Here is a 20586-nt window from a genome sequence, read left to right on the forward strand (position 1 = left end):
TAAAGAAATCATGAAGCAGAAAAGAGGTACAAAGAGTTCACTGTCTTGTTCTGCCCAACAGAATATCACAGCCCTGAGCTTCTTTCCCACAGTCTGGAAATGTAGGTAGCATGGTCAGGTTCTAGTGAGGGCTGAAAACAATTGCCTTTTCCTTACCTGAGCACATGGTGGATAGTAGGTAGGAGAGCTCTCTAGAGTCTCTTTCAAGAAGGCACTGATCCCACACATAAGGCTTCCACCCTCATGATCTACTTTTCCACCTCCACATCTAGTCCACATTTACTGATGTCCTAGGCACCATAATGAAACAAGAAGAAGACAGAAACTGAGAAGCAACACAAAGTGGCCACTGTGCACATGTGATACGACTGGGTGCAAAGAAAATCCAAAGAAGCTACAGGCTTTCTAAACCACTGGAATTCACAAGTGAGCTCAGTAAGGCTGCCACCACATATAGTCAGTCAGTTGTTTCACATTCCAGGAACCAATTTTTAAAGTACACTATTTGCATTAACATCAATAAACATCAAGTACTTAAGAATAAATCTGTCCCCTAAAATATGCAATAAACTCTCAGACAAAAGAAAAAAGGACAAAGATAAATTTAAGAACACCTAAATACAGAACTGGGATGATGTCTCGGCAGCTAAGAGCACTTGCCTCTTAAGCATGCGAAGGCCTAAGACTACTTGAGTCCAATCACCAGCACCCATGTAAAAAGGTGGGTGTGACCACACACACACCTATAACCCTGTCCTGCAGAGGGTGAAGACGGAAGAATTTTTGGAGCTCACTGACTAAAAACAGCAGCTCGGGGTTGAAGAAAAAGCACTGTCTCAGGAAAATACATGGATGAGCAACAGAGGAGGGTACCTGATGTTTACCTGTGGCCTCAGCACATGATCACATAGGATATGTTCATCTGCACACATATGTGTATACTTCACATCACATTACACACCACACCACATATGCTCTACATATTCACACACTCCCCCAAAATATCTAAGTGTAAAAGGAAAGATACACTCTGTTCACAAATTAGAAAATTTGGTATTGTAAAGATGTAAAATCTCCCCAAACGGCTCTTTCTCATTACAAATTCTAGTAGTTTGTTTTGTAGAAGTTTAAATGTTAATTCCAAAGTTTAATCTGCAATGGAAGGAGCCAAGAATATCAAAGGCTTTCTTGAAGACTTAAAAGACAAAGAATGAATACCAGCACATACAAGACAACATAAAACTACAGTATTTAAAAGTTACAGCATTTGGAGCAAGAAAAGTCAAACAGACCAAAGCAACAGGAAGAACACAAAGTCCAGTAACAAACACCACACTTAGCCTCCTGCCTGCCACCACGGCCCTGCGGAGGGGAGAGTGAGCTTCTCAACATGCAATGTTGAATGCACAGTACATTCATATGGGCTGGGGTAGTGATTGACCTATACCCCAAAGTATGACCAGAAAATAAATTATACATGAATCACAGAACTAAATGTCAAAACAATAAAGGCTTGTGGAGATTGAAAAAAGAATAGTCTTTATTTAGATAAGCAAAAAGACACAAAACTCATAAACCATGAGTAAAAAAAACTGCCCAAACCAGACTTCATGACAATGAGAAATGACTGTTCATCAGTAACAAAACTCCAGTAAGAGAGAAAAGGGGGCTGGAGAGATGCCTTAGCAGCTAAGGCGCATGCCTGGAAAGCCTAAGGATCCAGGTTCAACTCTCCAGGTCCCATGTAAGCCAGATGTACATGGCGGTGCCTGTGTCTGGAGTTTGTTTGCAGTGGCTGGAAGCCCTGATGCACCCATTCTCCCTCTCTCTCTCTCTCTCTGCCTCTAATAATTAAATAAAAACTAAATCTTTTAAAGAGAGAAAGAACAGTCCATGGTATTGGGGAAAGATATTTGTAATAGATATAACCTGACCAAATACTTCTACACAGAACATATTCTTTAAACTTTCAGTAAACTAACAGAAAAAAGTAACCTCATCTTAAAAATAGCAAAAAGATTGAACAGGTGTTTCACAAGAGAATTATTGAAAGGAAATGGCCACTAGAGTTTGAAAAGGTATTCAACACAAGGTGTGAAATAGAAACTAAAAATCACAGTGAACTACATAAAAATCACAGTGAACTACATCTTCACAATAGTTAAGAGAAACTAACATTTATTAAGTATTGATGGTAAAAAGCATAACTATTCTGGGAAACTGTATAGGATGCTGAATATATGTATATTAATTACTGTAGTTTCTCTGACAAAATAATTGACAAAAGCAACTTAAAGAAGGAAGGGTTTATTTTGGTCCATATTTCGATGTTACAGTACATCATGGTGGGGAAGTTATGGTAGCAGGAACTTGAAGTATCTGGTTACATTGCTTCCACAGTCAGGAATCAGAGAGAGATGAATGCTGGTGCTCAGGTCACTGTCTCCTTTTTATACAGTTCAGAACCTCACCACATGGAATAGTACAGCCCACATTAATGGCATGTTTTCCTACCTCAGTTAACCTCATCTAGAAACTCCTTTCAGATACCCAGAGGTTTGTTTCCATGGTGATTCTAATCCCATCAAGTTGACAACCAAATCTTACCATCAACACTTCCAAAGAAAGGGTACTATACTAGGTATTTTTCCCATCATTTCACCAAAACCAAATAACTGGCATAAGTAACTTAAGGAAGGGTAGTTTATCTTGGCTCATGGCTTGAGAGACTATCATCACTACCCCGAATCAGTGTTCATTCCACTTTCACAAGAGGAATCTTCTTTTGAGATAACTATACAATCTATACAAGAGTAACAAAATCACATGTCCTGTACATGAAAGACTTGATGTAGCAGACAGCTTCAGGTTTGCTGAGATGAACTTCCAGACTAGGCACAGTTATGGAGGAAGGGATTTATTGAAGCTTACAGATCCAGAGGAAGTTCCATAATGGCAGAAGAAGCCCATCAAGGAATGGTGGCCAGTAGCTCCATGGCAAAAGGAACATGAGTCAAGCTACTTGTGATGTGGAACTAACCAAAAAGCCCACAGTAAACAGAAAGAAGGGCTGGGCTATAAACCTCAGCACACCAGTGACCTACTTCCTCCAGGCAGGCCCCACCTTCTTAAGATGCCACAATCTTCCAAAACTACCACCAACTGGGGACCAAGTGTTCAAATACATGAAAGGACATTTCATATTCAAACTATAACTGACACATATCTATGTTTGGGGTGTTCTTTCACATATTTAAATGTTTACTCTGAGAGTATTCATTCCAATTTTAATCTTACTTAAAAAAAAAAACTAGTAAGACAAGGCTAGATATACAAACCAGTGTCTATAATTAAAATGGATCCATAAATGATGGCAGAGATCACTAACAAAATGATAAGACTGCATAAAGCACGGATGCATCTCACAGACATAATGTTAAACTGAAGAAACCACATGCACAGCATAATATAGTATATTATTTCATTCACATAAAGTATAAAAACATGTAGAACAGATTTTCCTAGAAGGCAGCATAGTAGTTACCTTTACAAGATCATTTCTGGGGTGGAGTAGGGTATTATTATCTGGAAATACCCCCTGTGTTGATCTGGTAGCGCCTTCAGGCTGTACATGTAAGATTTACATAAATTACCATAAGTACATTATGTGTTACACATGAATAAAGTACTTAAATTTACATCAGAAAGCTTTCACAGGAATAAAATAGTGTATGAGAAGCAAATATATTAGCCTTAGGAATTGTTTCTTGTAGGCATGGATTATGTCTAACACATATTATTATGTCCATAGAGTCAAGTAGAGTATCTGACATATAAAGGTATTTAGAAAAGCCAAGAACTAACCAGATTTAGTAGCACATATCTATACTACCAATACTTAGGAGGCTGAAGCAGGAGGGTCACAAATTCAAGGATAGCTTGGGCTACATAATAAGATATAAGCCAATTTAGGGTTATAGAACAAGAACTCTGTCTCAAAAAGAATAGGGAAGAACAGAGGTTACACCCATCAAAACATCTTTTTGGTGTTTCCTTATCCTCTCTGATCCATGATATTCTCACTCTTGGCTAGAAAATCTGATTTTTACAGATGGAAGTGAACACCAGAGAAACCCTAGAATCATCAGCATGACAAGAAAAGAAAACTGACTGCCTAGCATGAGAGGAGTCATCATTATCACATCTGCCAAAGTTCAAGATACATTGCAAAGGAAGTGGTGGATTAAATATGAGTGTTGATCACATGGCTAGCCTCAGAACCTTGTCTAGGAAGATGGCAGTAGACACTGAGAAGACTCAAAACTCATCAAAGCAGAAAATCAGAGGCTGCAAAGAGCTCAACAGTAAAGGAGATTTACAGCATGACCTCAAATGTTCAGGGAACATTGTACAAAAGGAAGGCAGAAAGATTATAAGAGCCACAGGGTAGAAAAAGTGTATTCTGAGGCACTGCCCCATGCCAGAGACTGACTGGTACATTCATGACCTCATACTGACTGCCAATAATCCCACTGAGGAGAGCCCTCAGTGGAATGGGAATGGGAGAAAGGGAATACAAGAATGTAACCTGATGGGAATATACCAATATGAAATATCTTCACACATTAAATTCTCAATATTAAAGGATAAGGAAGAAAGGGATAGAGATAGAAAGAGAGATACAGAACAAAGAATATAATAATGATAATGATAAATTTTATACAGTTTATATTTCTAAATCTATAAATACTAAAGCCAACATTTTAAGCATTTCAGCCAGCAAAATAGAAAAATGTTCACTAGATGATTATAGTGAAATGAGGGACTGATTTCACATAGATCTTAAAGGAACCATTACCTGGATTGTCATAGGTTATTTCCTAATCAGAAATCATATTAGTGACTACATGAAAGCCATTATAAAATACAAATGAAGAATGAAACGGTGAGGAAACCTATAGCATTCCACAAACACTAACACACAGTAAGTAGTAAATGCATCTTTGCTGAAATAATACACTATCTAGTGATCCATAGTTCTATCTAGTTCATACAAATCAGTACCAGGGCAGTGAAAATTTCCAGGTTTCACAGCATTCATGATGAACTGCAGCAATCACAAAGCCAACCATTAGTCCAATAAAGATAAATGTCCACAGGTGAGAGAAATGACTCAATTGATAAATTACCTCAAACAACATGAGGACCTGAGTTCAATTACCAGAACCAGTATAAAACATTGACTGTGGCAATGTGTGCTTATAATTCCAGTGATACAGAGAAAGAAACAGATCTTTGGGTCTCTCTCTGGTCAGATAGTTTATACTAATCAACAAGCTCCAGGCCAATAAGGTGCCATCTGAAAACAGTTGGAAGGCATTCCTGAGGATGACACCCAAGGTTGTCCTCTGGCCACATGCTCACACACATACATGCACACACATAAAAAAATGGCTGCCTGAAAACTTATTAACACCCAAATAAAAACAGAGCCTTAGTCTCCTATAATTCACAGGCACTTTGCTTTTCCTCACCTCACTAAAGCAGTTACGCCCTCAGAAGGATCTGATAAAAAAAAAAAAAAACTTCAGCAATAATTTTTTCACTGTCCATAAAAATAGACTGAATTTATCCAACCCTTAAAAATAGATATTTCTCCATGATATCAAAGCCCTTCTTGGAAATTATACAGAGTTCTTCATTCCTGATGGAGTGGACAGCAAGCCAGAAAGGATATCATTGTTTATCTTCTCTCCAACACAAACCTCTATGAGTCCTTCTTGATATACTTTCCAGATTCTGTTTTGGTCAGATTTTACTAGTCACCATTATTCATGCTCCAGGCAATGCTACTGCCATTGTTACCAAAAAGACTTTTGCATCCATATGTAAATATGTCTAGATCATCACATGATGTACACAGCCCTACAACACAGAGAACAGAGCCGTGTTTTCTACCTACCACATGGTTGTAAGCAATTGGTGTGACTTAGGGAATTATGAGTGTCATTGTCCACTGTCATTTGGGTCCTTGTTTTTGGTCTTTCCAGAACAATATTTTAGTTTGCTGTGACACATGCCATAGTCATTACTCTATTAATCATGTGAAATTCTCATGTGACATTTTGTTCTAGAGAATATGTCCTGGGTAAAATTGAAACAAATTCTGTGCTAGCAATAGATAGCACCACTTCTTATCACCCCACAATTTGATAGTTTGGTGACCATCTTGTACCTTCTAATTTGTGCCCAAGAATTACTATGCATCCATTTCTCCATCACCATTGCCAAGTGGGAAGATGGCAGAGTCTAAGTATACACATAAAGAGGCCCATGAATTACTTGGTCCCCCCTTCTTCCTATTTCACTCCCAATCCTCTTACTATTACATATTCACAAGAGTGATTTACTTCTTCCAAGTGAGGAAGTACTAGATAAATTGGTTGGTAAGCCTGAGTTGGGTTTTTCTTCAGTATATTTTGTCACATGGAAATGCAAGATCTTAACCTTCACCCAGTACATGACTCACTGGTTGACAGGATGTATGACTTTGATTAGCATGTGTGGCTACATGATGCCATTTTTATCTCATCAAGTGTGGTGGTTTGAATAAATGGCCCCCAATATATTCAGGTTTCTATTAGTTTGTAGTTTGCGTCTGCAGCCACCTGGCTGGAGGCAGTGTCACTGGGCAGATCTTAAGGTGTGGTGGCAGTTTGCAGATTTCAATCTAAAGATAGACAAAGTGTGCCTAGCTGGAGTTCCTGAAGTGTGCTGTGTGGTTTTTGGCTTTTGGCTTGTGCTTCACTCTCTCTGCTTGGTCCTGTGAAGGCAGGCCAGCTTCGTCTGCCATTATGGAACTTCTTCTGGATCTGTAAGCTTCAATAAATCCTTCCTCCATAACTGTGCCTAGTCTGGAAGTTCATCTCAGCAAACCTGAAGCTGTCTACTACATCAAGTCTTTCATGTACAGGACATGTGATTTTGTTACTCTTGTATAGACTGTATAGTTATCTCTAAAGAAGATTCCTCTTGTAAAAATGTAATGAGCACTGATTCGGGGTATTGATGATATTGTTAACTGCAGACATTTGTTTAAAGCTTTCAAATTACTTGTGCTAACTATCAAACTTACTGTGACATTGCACACATAGGTGAAATATACATTTATTTTGATATTTTTAAAGAATAGGGCTTTATAGGCAGAGTGAGTTTCAGGTCAGCCTGAGATAGAGGAAAACAGTACCTCAAAAAGAAAAACAACAAGCAAATAGAGGACCCTGCCATATGAGAGCAATCAGCCTGACAAGATGGACACACCTGTGAAATAGTGGTACACAGCTTAAGTGGGTAACCAATGGCTCTCTAGCTGGCTAAGAGATCTGCTCAAATGATAAGAAACCCATAGCTGGAACTGGGAACCAAGTCAAAATCCCTTAGAGACCAAGATTATGAACTCCAATGAGAAGCTTCCACTAGCCTTTGGCCAAAAGTGAGGCTACACCCATCAAAATCTCTCTAAATTAACAATGATTATTCGCGTTCACCTATCCTCATCTCATTCTCCATTGAAGAATCTGTTTTTCTTTTTCAGAAAGCAGCAGGAACAGAGGACAACCAAAATCTATCAACAAGACAAGAATAGAGCCCTGACTCCCTGTCAGCAGATGAACCACCCCTTCCATGACAGCTGGGACCCAGGGGAAACCACAGAGGAATTAGCAAGATGAGCAAGAGTGCTTCTTCCATGGCAAGCCTGACAACCTGTGTCAGGTGATGGAGAAAAACACTAAGGATACTCAAATTGCACCAAAACAGAAATGCAAGAGCTACTGAGAGCTGAACAAGAAAGTAGACTTAAAGCACACCCATGAAAGGGGGCAGAAAGAATGCAAAAGCCACAGGGTAGGAGGCAATAGCCAGAGGCATTATCCCCCCACAATGACTGACTGCTGCTCTCACAACTCATAAACCATAAGGAATACCAGTCATCCCCTTAGGGAGGGCCCTCAGTGACGTGGAGGCAGGGAGATAGAAAATGATGGTGCCAACACATGACATATCCACACAATGTTTCTAAGTAATAAAAAACCCTAAAAATAAAAAATAAAAAAAGGAAAACAACAGCAAAAAAAGGTGAAGACTGCTCCTAACTGTATGTGTAATATAGTGCCAATTACACAATCTAGGAGATAAAATATCTCTAAAATAGAAATTGCTTAATTTTCCAAATATTACCAAAATTTATTTGGCCAACTAAGCCATTTATCATAGTAGAAGGGCAGAGAACAGTTACTATTAGCAGAATTATTAGGTTTCATATGACATTTCACTATTTCTCCCTGATATGAACTGTTAAAAGATCATTCCACAATACTCATAGTTTTTTTAAAAAATATCAGTACTTACATATATAAGCCCTGTAGACTTTTTTAGTCAACAGATCTATAGTTTTAAAAATCTGAGCTGGATGGGCTGGAGGTATGGCTTAGCAGTACAGGCACTTGCCTGCAAAGCCTAAAGACCAAGGTGGCACATTTGTCTGGAGTCCCTTTGCAGTGGGTAGAGGCCCTGTCATGCCCATTCTCTCTATCTGCCTCTTTCTCTCTTTCTCTATTAAATAAATAAGTACTTTTTAAAAAATCTAGGCTGGAGAGATGGTTCAGCAGTTAAAGGCACTTGCTTGCAAAGCCTAACAGACTAGGTTCAATTTCCCAGTACCATGTAAAACCACATGCACAAAGTGGTATGTATTGGAGTTCCCTTACAGTGACAGGAGGCCCTGACATGCCCCTTCTCATCCTCTTATTTTCTCTCCCTCCTTGAAAATAAATAATAATTTTTTAAAAATATTAGTTTGTGACCCACTAATCCTAATTTGATGTGCTTGCATTCAAGCCTAGCTGGATTATTTAATAACCAACACCCTGCAACATCCAAACAAAATATATCCTGCTTAGAATCAACAAGCTTCCTAGAGCTCCAATTTTAATTATTTACAAAAAGAATCCCAGCAGCAAATGAAATTATGCAAAGCTAAACCAAAGTCAAATGAAAAATTTGTGTGCACTCAAATTAGGTAAAGCAAGAAATGATTGGGTGGCTGCAGAGGAAAGATCTGTACCAGCAGCACATATGGTGCAAGGACTCTCTCTTGTCCTATTCCCAGGGCCTTCCTAGAGTAGTCATCTCTCCCTCCCTGCACCCTAGTTTCTCCCATGAGAAGAAAAGAAAATCAGTAATAACTTTTGCTATAGTTTGCATCATAAGTGTGCCTGAAATCACTATGTGTTAAAAGCTTAATCCACAGAGTGATGATATTGAGTGGCAGAGGAACCTTTAAGAGGCAGAGTCTGGGCTGGAGAGATGGCTTAGTGGTTAAGCACTTGCCTGTGAAGCCTAAGGACCCCAGTTCAAGGCTCCATTCCCCAGGACCCATGTTAGCCAGAAGCACAAGGGGGTACACGTGTCTGGAGTTCGTTTGCAGTGGCTGAAGGCTCTGGCACGCCCATTCTCTCTCTTTCTCTATCTGCCTCTTTCCTCTGTCACTCTCAAATAAATAAATAAATAAATATGAATAAAAGTAAATAAAAATAAAAAGAGGCACAGTCTAATGGGAGGTATTCTGGTCACTGGTGGTATACCTTTGGAGGAGATAGTGAAAGTCCAGCCCCTACCTTAGTGAATTACTGATAGCAACATCAAAGATTTCACCCTCACCTTCCTCTCAGCTTTTCCTGGTAGGGCTCCATATGCTCCAGCTCTGAGACCCTCTGGCCTGTGCACAAATGCCTATGGGTGTACACATCTGTATACACACACACACACACACACACGCATGCATACACCCCACATGTACAGAAAAGTAATATGGAGCTGGAGAAATGGCTTAGCAGTTAAGGTGTTTGCCTGCAAAGCCAAAGAACCCAAGTTAGATTCCCCAGGACCCACATAAGCCAGATGCACAAAGGATGCATGCATCTGGAGTTTGTTTGCAGTGGCTACAGGTCCTGGCATGCCCATTCTCTCTGAGTCTGTCTCTTCTCCCTCTCTCTCTCTCTCTCTCTCTCTCTCTCTCTCTCTCTGTTTGAAAATAATTTTTTTTTTAAAAAAAAAAAAAGGAAAATGTAGGCCTGAATTACCTTACACAATCTCCTTGATGACTGTCTTCTAGTAGGCTTCTTAGCCCCAATATTCCTTTGGCCTCACTATCCCAATTTGTTTTACAGTTTGCAACCATATTAATCTTCCTAACAGATATTTCTTCCCTCCAACAAACCCACTTTCCTCCCAGGAGAGGAGAAAACAGAATGAAGAGTAACTCCAAAGGTCTTTCTTACCTTACAAATAAGTACAAACCCCTGTGCATAAATCCCCACCCTTCTGTGATTGCCGCAGTTCACACTGTCAGGTCATCTCTTTCCTAACTTGCCCCTCCAGTTTCCTGCTTTTTCTATCAGAGCCCTGCCAAGATGAGAGTGGGAACTCTCAAGGGATTAACTGGAAAGAGCCTAATCAAAGGAACACTTGCCAAGAGGTGAGCTGGAAACAGGAGATGGGTTCCAACAGAGGGGAAGGGACATGTAGTAGACATGTAGTAAGGCAGCAAAGGACCTCCTGAGGTACAAGAGGACACTGTGTCCGTGGCACCCACAGGAAGGAAGACACAGAGCATCCTTCTAGGGAAGTGGGAGCATAGATGCTTCCAGCATGGCCCCGCTCTTGTTCTCCTCCATCCTTCTGTTCAGCTCATGCAGAGCCACCAAAGCCCAACCCCACCCCACTGAGTCTGTGAAAGCACGTCCATAACATGAACATAACTTTTCCTAAAAGGTGAACAGATGACATAAGCACAAAATGAAACCACGGCTGTGCTTCCTTAGTGAAACAACCAATATGATGTCACAGCAGGTTGAAAGGAGAATTCAGAGTGCACAAATACATAATCTATCAGGAATGTGATAAAAGCACTCAGCAAGTGCAAATCAGCCTAAGAACCACAATGCACTGCACCTGATTGAATTTTCTAAGATGAGGACTAGATCACTGGGGAATTATTACTACAACTTATACCTTGAAGACAAAAAAAAATACCTAAAGATACCCAGTGGGTGAAAGAAGCAAGTACAACAGCCACAATTCCTTTCTGCACATCTAATTCACAATTTTTGCAATTTATCAGAAATATGGGTGAGGGAAGAGGAAAATAGAAGGAGAGTAGGAGAGAGAGAGAGAAGTTAAAAGATGAAAAGGGGATGAAAGAGGAAAGAAGTGAAGGGGTACAGAGGGAAAGAGAAGAAGGGAGAAAGGGAAATAGGAAGAGGGAATAAGGAAGAAAAAGGAAGGGAAGGAGGGAGGGTAAGAACAGAAAGATGGTAGGAAAATGATGGAGGAAGGTAGGGAGAATGAGTCTTGGCCTGTGAAAGATCCTAGCTCGCCAACATCACTTACTCATAAATTGTCCTTGAACAAGTCATTTCAGCCCTTTGCAGCTGAGTTTCCTGATCTGTATAAATGCAATTAATGGCTTTATAGACTAAATGAATTGTTCCAGGAATCACATGAATTATGGCTAACCTGTCTAAGCTGAATAAATGGAACCAAAATACTTGTCCTTCCATTTCTCTTCATTCAAGTTCCTTTTGACTCTGAAAATTCTTGACTGAAAATCCCATCCTGCCCATTAAGCCTCATCATACTCATGGGGCATAGATCCCTCTTGACATAATTTCCCATTGCAGTTCCCACTATCTGCCCCTGATATCATTTTTTCTTTTCTTTTTTTTTTTTTTTTTTTTTTTTTGGTTTTTCAAGGTAGGGTCTCACTCTGATCCAGGCTGACCTGGAATTAACTCTGTCATCTCAGGGTGACCTTGAACTCATGGCAATCTTCCTACCTCTGCCTCCCGAGTGCTGGGATTAAAGGCTGATATCATTTTTTATATGAAAAGGAATCTGCTTTTACTGTCAGTGACCCCACCTGGGAAAGGTGGGCCTCACAGTTACATTTGTCAACTCTTCACTTCTGTCCCCTGTGAATCCACAGAGAGCACAATTCCCAGAACCAGAGCACATTGCTCCAACATTGATGCACACGTGGTTCAACTGTCTTGATACTTCCACTCAACATGTCTTCTTGTATCTTCAGATACCTGCCCCACTACCAGGACAAAGAAAATTCCCATCTCATCCCCCCAGCCTCCCCCATTTACATATTAGTTACTTTCATGTCACTGTGACCAAATTACCTCACAGAAACAATTTAAGAGACACCTGTCCATCATAACTAGGGAGACTTTGCAGAGCAGCAGCAGATGTTCACATCAAAGCAGACCAGGAAACTAACGGGGGGGGGGGGGACTAGGACAGGGCTATAACTGTCAAAGACCCATCCAAGTGACCTACCTCCTCCAGCCAGGTTTCATGTGCTAAAGGTCCCAAACCCTCCCCAGATAGTGTCACCAGGTGGGAATAAGCATTCAATAAATGAACCTGTAGAAGATATTTCAGGTTCAAACACTGACACGCCAAAGTAGAGTATCTAGAACACTTTGTAGAAAATAATCCTTTTCTGTATGTATTATCCATTATATGGTCTCACTGAGTCAGATCAATTCTACAAATATTAAACACAGGTCCTACTGTGGTAGACACTCCACAAGAAACAATACCTATGTCTTACAGCTGCCACACCTGCACATGTACCACACACTCATGCATCAGCACACACATGAACACATATAATAACATACCACAAAAACTTGTATAAAAACAGCCTACATGATAATGTAACGATGGTAGTGTAAGAAATACAAGTCTGTTCATGTAGTAGAGGTGTTCCTAAAGAGAACACCCAGCCATCAACTTTTCTTTCCTTTTGGGGTGTGTGTGTAGTATATGGTGCGTGTGTGTAGTGTATACCTGTGTGTGCAGATAGGAGCCCTGTGTGTTAAGTGTGAAGATACCAAAAGAGGATGTCATTTGTCTTCCATCACTCTTCTGTTTTATTCCCATGAGAAAGAGTCTCTCACTAACCCTGGAGCCCACTGTTTTTTGGTTATACTATCTGACCAATGTGTGACAGTAATCTTCCTGTCTTGGCCCCTTATCAGCACTGGCATTACAGGCATGTACAGCCACAGCAGGCTTTTCATGTGGGTGCTAAATATCAAACCCATGTCCTCATGCTTACACAGTAAAGTGCTCTTCGCGAACAAGCCATCTCTCCGGGACTCTTCCTATTTTAAAGTACTATCCTCCAGTAGAGAGGGAACTGACTGGCCTTGCAGGGTAAGTAAAGGTTCTGCAGCAGCCACCTGGGGCTGAAGCTGAATGCTCCCCACAGATCTTCAACACTTTTATCAACCAGTCCCGGCTGTTAACTTGATTTTTTTTTTTTTTTGTTTTTTGTTTTTTGTTTTTTGAGGTAGGGTCTCACTGTAGCCCAGGCTGACCTAGAATTCACTAAGGAGTCTCAGGGTGGCCTCAATCTCACAGCGATCCTCCCACCTCTGCCTCCCGAGTGCAACTTGACCTCTTTGTCCCCACCTCTGAGAGGCTTTGTAAGGATTCCATGTGAAAACATTGCTGCAGAAGACAATACAAAGGGGTAAAGTTCTGGCCTTGCAAGTATGAGGACCTAAAGTTGATCACCAGAACCCACATGAAAAAGCATGGTGCCATATGTCTGTAATCCCAGTATCGAGGAGGCCAAGATAGGAGGATTTCTGGTGCTCACTGGCTAGTCTAGCCTATTTGGCAAGCTCCATGCCAGTGAAAACCAGACCCTGCCTCAAAAAAAAAAAAAAAATCAATAAATAAAAGGTAGATGACACCTGATAAACAACACCCACAGTTGTTTCCAGGCCTCCACACCTGCATATGCACCACACATGCATGCATCAGCACGCACATGAACATACACACACACACACACACACACACACACACACACACACAGAAATGCATAAAAACAGCCCACAATGTACCTGTTTCCACAGCCAGAGTAACTTCATAACGGAAGATCAGATGAGTAACTTTTGAACAAGGTCTTAGATGACAGGAAAGAGAGAAGCGTTTAGGTTGGGGAAGGGGACAGCTGCTCTCACTCTCCAGGAATGAGGAGGAGAAGCTAGAGAATCACAAAATGAAGTGAGCACTCAAGCCAGCAGTGGCTGAAGACCATGCTTGGAGGAGTTGAGTAGCTAAACAAGGCATCCACATCAAACAAAAAAAATTATTCATTTATTTACTTGTAGGGGCATGCATACCATGGTATATATGCGAAGGTCAGAGGTCAACCTCGAGGTCTCTGTGAAACACATTCTTTAAGACAGGGCTCTGCCACTGCAAGCCTGAGAGTCTCCTGGCTCCCCCCTCACTGTCAAGCACACTGGGATCACCAATGTATATGTCATTTTGGATTCAGCTTTACTTGAGTTCCAGGGAATTGAACCAGAGCTAGTGGGCTTGGTAAGCAAGTTCCTTTAACCACTTAATCATCTCCCCAGCCCCCCCCAAAAATACATTTTAATGAGAAAGAAATTAGTATGCTGCAAAATAATCCAGAAGGAAGAATCAGAAAGTGAGTCAAGAGAGGAAAAATATGGATGGATTGATCATCCAGCCCAGGATCTAGGGTCCAAGAGAATTGTGACTTAGGAAAATAAGACAGAAACTCCCTTTCAGTGGAAGAGCAACAAGAGGGCAGGTATGAACAGGAACAGTACGAAGGTCAAAATAAGGATACAAAGGGACAGTGGTTTCAAGTGTGTAAGAATACCCAGCTGAAGCTAGGCATGCTGAGCATTGCTGCAGAGATTTTTCACATACTTTGTGCCATTCTGTGTCACTAACCTAGAGTGTGACTCCCACCAGGACAAATCCCTTCAGTTCTCTGAGATTCAGTTTCCTTGTCAGGAAAGATGATCAGGAAGATGAGGGCATACCAGGGAATGTTTCCTAATAATCTCATCCTATCATCCAACCCTAATACTAGAAATGCTGTGTTCATTTTTCCCTCTAACAGTCCCATGTTTCCTTTGCAATTATAATTTAAAAAAAAAAACAAAACTTCTCAATTCTAATGCCTCCCTAGCACCCAATACCACAACATGCATACAGAAGGTACCAGGAGGCTTCAGAGATGGCTCAGCAGTTAACATACTTCTTTGCAATGCTTGTTGCCCATGGTTTAATTCCCCAATACCTATGGAAAGCCAGATGTATAAAGAGGTACATGCATCTGGAGTTTGTTTGCAGTGGCAGGAGTCCTGGCACGCCCATTGTTATATGCCCCCCATTCTCTCTCAAATAAATAAATAAACATAAATACAACACTCCCCCAACAGGAAACAAAATTTGGGGGATGATATGTAAAATCTCACTTAAACAAGGAAGGCACTCAGCAAATGCATTTCTGAATCTAGAATTCCCGTCATGTCAGAGTTTCAGGTAGCAACCTGTGCTTCATCACCCGCCCTCTCTTCCAAACACCTTCAACCACACAGCTGTCCCAAGAAACCTTTCATTAGCTAAATTAGCCTTGATTTTAGAAAGACAATTCACCGGGCATGGTGGCCAGCCTGTGAGAGCTAGAGTGAGCCCCTACCTCAAAACACCAAAATTAGTAAGAAGACGACTTAACTAAAGCCAAATAAGACCAAATCTCAAATAAATTAGTCCTTGAGGCATTTTAGATCTTGCCTTTCTTGTAAAGTGTAAATTCACAGAAAGTCTGATTAGGTCAGCCTGGCGAACAGGGAAGGAGGCTCCATCAATTCCTTGAGAAAATACCACAATGCACATATATTGCGGCTTCATGATCAAGGGAACAAAAGGTCAACCCTATACTTCTCACTCAGCCCTGGCCTTTGGGCTCTATACTGTTCCTGCAACTGAAGAAAGCCACTAGGATTCCTGTGTATTGTAAACCCACCATTGCTTTCACCCCCTCACCTTCCTGCACCTGTACAGACCAAACACTGTCATTACTGCCATCAGCTGATATGGTCTTTCTGAGATGTTCTTTGTCATTATGGAGCAAGATAGACAAGCACAAGACAATTCCTCACTGAAGCAGCTCCTGTTGCAAGGCTTGAAAGTCTTCCTGGTAGAAGAATTTCTGTAGCCAGTACCAAGTTTAAAGTCTCTGTTCATGCATAAATACTAACTCCCTGATAACTTCATGGGGATGTACTGACATCCCCAGAGTCATTCATCTGTACTTATGACAATGACAGAAAAGCAAAGGACTCTGAAAATTCAACTCTCCACCAAGATCACTAGACAACACATATTTTCTAGTTTGATGAAAACTGAATTTAGGAGGCTGGAGAGATGGCTTAGTGGTTAAGGCACTTGCCTGCAAAACTAAAGGACCCAGGTTTGATTCGTTGGGACCCACATAATGCACAAGGTGGCACATACATCTGGAGTTCTTTTGCAGTGGCTAGAGGCCCTGGTGTACCTGTTTTTTCTCTCTCTCTCTCAAATAAGCAAACAAATAATTTAAAAGTCAAGGGTATATTCTATATAATTCTATAAAACTGCTTGAGAAAAAAATAGAAGCATAACCAAAATGACCTGTTTTTAAAATACCAAATTTCAGCTCATTGCTACATTGGTGAATTTTTTTTTTTTTTTAATTTAAGTAGGCTGGAGAGATGGCTTAGCAGTTAAGGCCCTTGCCTGCATAGCCGTTCAATTCCTCAGGTCCCATGTAAGCCAGATGTGCAAGGTGATGCATGCATCTGGAGTTTGTTTGCAGTGGCTACAGGCCCTGGCGCACCTATTCTCTAACTCTTTCCCTCAGAAATAAGTAAATAAAAATTTTAAAACTTTAATTTTTTTAAAAAGAAACCAAGCATTTTAAATCATGTATATGTTTGGACATGACAATGAACAAATCCATTAGGCACTGAGGGTTTATTTTATGATAGGATTCATCTATCTTAAGTGCCACAGCACACTCAAAGTTTACACAGCCTTTCCTCAATCCTTCTAAAGATAAACAGATCAGAGCAAGTATGTCTCCAGCTGGTGGGAGAAGCCACTGATCACCCGCTGGGAAGGAATCTTGGCAGACAAGCCAGCTAGGGCTTAATGGAAAGGAGAAGAGAGAGGGACTATAGGTTAAACAGTGACAAAGCCCCTCACAAATGAAGACTTAATTGATAGCAGCCATCATAATCTATGGAAACAGTCCATTAAGGATTTCACATCTACGTCCCTGAATAGTGATCTCAGCCTTCTTGTAGAAAAGAAAAAAACTGTGGGTGGTGGACAGAAAGATGCTTCAGGGTGCTGGAGGGCCCACTACAACTCCAAGAGACAAGATCTGCTCAAGACAATAATCAGAATGAGCTAAGCAGACCACATACACATCCAGTCAACTTCACAATGACTCTCTTCCTGACTGATATTTTAGGCACAACAACTTCATAAATTGCTAGCCAAAAAAAATCTTCAATTCACAACTATTTTATCAAAATATACAGAAATGTAATGCTCTTTGGAATATGTACTTCTAAATAAAAATTAAGGCAGGCTTGGTGGCTTATGCCTGTAATCCCAGCACTTGGAAGGGTCAGGCTGGGAAATTGCCTTAAATTCAAGGTCAGCCTAGGTTACATAGTGAGTCCCAGGGCATCCTGGGCTACAGTGTTAGGAACTGCCTCTTAATAAATAGATAAATTCTTTTTAAAACAGAAAGTCTGCACATACAAAGAAATAAATGCCTCTAAAGAAAAAGAGCTGAATCTAATGTAGGGATGGCATGCTCTCCCTTATTAACTCCATTAACATCACCGAATCATCAATATTGTCAGGTGAAAAGAATAAATGGAAAGGACCCAGCACAGAAGACAGAAGAGCTGATAAGGAATTTGAGAATTTCTATATTAAAAATGCAAAATGTTAAGGAAAGGGTATACTTTCCTTTTAGATATTAAAGATACACAAAAAAAAAAAAATCTCCTGTTCCAACAGTGCTACTCCTTCAAGGTCATTTATCATCAGCACAGCAACCTACGAATGTTTTATTAAAAGAACAACCCCAGCCTAGGACTGCCAGATCCTACCCAAGCCCCACTTATCAAAGGTGTTGCTGCAGCTGACAGGCAGCCGTTGAGTGGCATGGAGTTAACATTACTTTATATGTGCAAGGAAAAAACACATAGGCAAGCACAGGACCTCAGGACCCATTAAACACTCTGATAAGAGCACCTCCATGAACTGGGCTTAGCATTTAAGCCTGCAGGAAGCCCTTGAGTGCACAAAGTCAGCCAAAAATCTCCTAGCTAATTTTTAACTCTATAGAGTTTGATAAAAAATGAATTTTAAAACCATACAGTAGCTAAATAGGCTGTTTGCCTACAGAAAAGATTCATTAGTTTTGAGGGGAGAAAAAATTAACAATGTGGATTGAATCAATAAAAAAAAAAAACTTGAAGGCCATTGCCCTCTAAGAAAAATGATGAACTATATTGTTGGAAGGCTTCAAATATTCCCCATGAGCAGTGTTAGTGAAGATGCTTGGAGCAGCTGTGTACTTCAAAAAGCACTAGCCATGGCGCAGAAGAATCACTTTAGATGAGACCTTATTCACCATCAAAGGGGGAGGGCCTACAATTTACCCTTTCCAATACTCTTGCTGACCCCCTTTAATGCACAACACCTCTCCCAAATGATGAGGATGAGCAAACGGGGGGGGGGGGGGGCGGGAATGGTCTTTTGCAATGTGCTCCTGTAAAATTTAACCAAAAGCATTTCACACCTAAAAGTTAGCGCCTAGTATTTCAAAATGCAACCATCTCTAGTTTTCTGAGATTTCAGAGAGAATTCTAACCTGGAAGTGGGATCATTTCCACTGCTGGGGAGAAGTCGCAGCCAGAAATGTAGTCCTAAATTGCGGGTCGGTCGGGGACTCCTGTATATGGGGACATTCTCGGGAAGGAGAAAGGATGAAGGACTCCTGTATATGGGGACATTCTCGGGAAGGAGAAAGGATGAAGGAAGGACTGAAGCGGTGCTATAAAAGCTAACTGGGTTATTGTAACACGAAGTTCCTGCATTGCTTTGGTCCATAGGCTCCCTGCCTGGAGGTGAGCAGAGCCCGAGAGGTATCTGCAGCATTCAAACAAGTCAGGGAGGAAGGAGCAGAGCCAAAAGGTACTTAAGAAGGAATTGTATTAGAGTGGAACTAACGTTTCCCGGCCTGCCATCCAGGGTGGAAATTCCAGGCAGCCACCATGCCCTTGCACACGTACACACACACACGCACAAAAACGCTTGCATGCAGACACGCTCTTTGCTGCACTCGGGATTCAACAAGCCAGTATTCAGAAAATGACACGTTCTTGGTCGTCGTCGACCCCCCACCCCCGGCGCGCGCGCGCGCGCGCGCACACACACACACACACACACACACACACACATGCATGCACATACGCACGCACACGCTTCCTATGCCTGCACACTCTACAAATGATCACAGCATCACTACGGCACAGTCCTGGGAACAGCCACCCCTCACCCCACTGGCAGCCCCCTGACTTGGAGGGACTCTCCGGGCAGCCTGCAGCACCTCCGCCCCTGGCCACCGCCGGTGTGAGCAAAGCCAAGTGCGCGGACCGCTTGGTGACAGCGCGTGGGTCCAGCCCTAAAAGCCCCAGGGACGGCCGCGGCTCGAGTCTCCACGGGCCACCCTACTCTGCACCAGGGCTGTCCGACAGGTCCCTGGCCAATCTCGGCTCCCGCACCTGTGCAGCGCGGGTCCCGGGTGACCCAAGGACCGAGCCCCAGCGGCGCCTCCCTTTGGCTCACCACGCCGTCGCGGTACCCGATCCCTGGGCTTTCCACACGCGCTCACAGACACGCGCCCTGCCCTTCTCCGACCCGACACGCACACCTGCACACACTTGGTGATGCCAGCCTCTCCCGCATCCCTGATGGCGCCTCCGCCCCGCCCGCAGGGTCCCCTTTGCTGTCACTCTGCCAGGAACCCGCTAGGGGATACCCGGCGCGGCGGCATGTCACTTACAGTTCGCAGGAACTGGATCTCGTCCTCGCCTTCGCCCCCATCGGCCATGACTCCGCGCTCCTCGCCCGGCCGGCTCCGGAGTCCTGCAGAACCGGGCGACGGCGGCCCCTCGCACCGCCCGCCGCCGCCGCTGCTCCGACCGCTAACCCTGCGGCGGCCGCAGTGGGGAGCGGAGGCGGCGGGGGCCCGCGCTGGCGCTGGCGCTGCGGGTAGCCCGGCTGTCCGCCTGCAGCGCGGAGGAGGCGGGCGCGCGGGGGCGACCGAGGCGCGCGGCCTCCCTGCGCCGCACCGTGCTGGAGGAGGACAGCGGGGCCAGGGGACGAGGGCAGGTGGCCCCGCAGCCCAGCGCGCTCGGCCCCGGCTCCGGCGAGCGAGTGCGCGGAGGCCCCGGTGCTTGAGGAGCCTGGCTAGTGCGGCGGCGGGGGCGGGCTGGGGGCGGGCGCGCGGGCGCGGGGAGGAGCCCCGGGCTCCGGCTGCGGCAGGTAATCCGCAGCCGGCTCCTCTGGCCGCCCCCGCCGAGACCCAGCGCCGCTTACTGGCTGCGC

General features: G+C 42.8%; 1 protein-coding gene across 5 annotated transcripts in view; it reads right to left on the minus strand.

Moving 5' to 3' along the window:
• The window catches only part of Ryr2 (ryanodine receptor 2), a 737098-nt gene extending 716957 nt beyond the window's left edge, over positions 1-20141 (minus strand). For all 5 annotated transcript variants that reach the window (XM_045151997.1, XM_045151996.1, XM_045151994.1 and 2 more), the window contains exon 1: positions 20042-20141. In XM_045151997.1, coding sequence (XP_045007932.1) covers positions 20042-20089 — 48 coding nt within the window. In that variant the 5' untranslated portion in view covers positions 20090-20141. The remainder of the gene's footprint in view (positions 1-20041) is intronic.
• Positions 20142-20586: the final 445 nt, after the last annotated feature.

This window comes from Jaculus jaculus, chromosome 6 (assembly GCF_020740685.1).
Source record: "Jaculus jaculus isolate mJacJac1 chromosome 6, mJacJac1.mat.Y.cur, whole genome shotgun sequence".
Lineage (NCBI taxonomy): Eukaryota > Metazoa > Chordata > Mammalia > Rodentia > Dipodidae > Jaculus > Jaculus jaculus.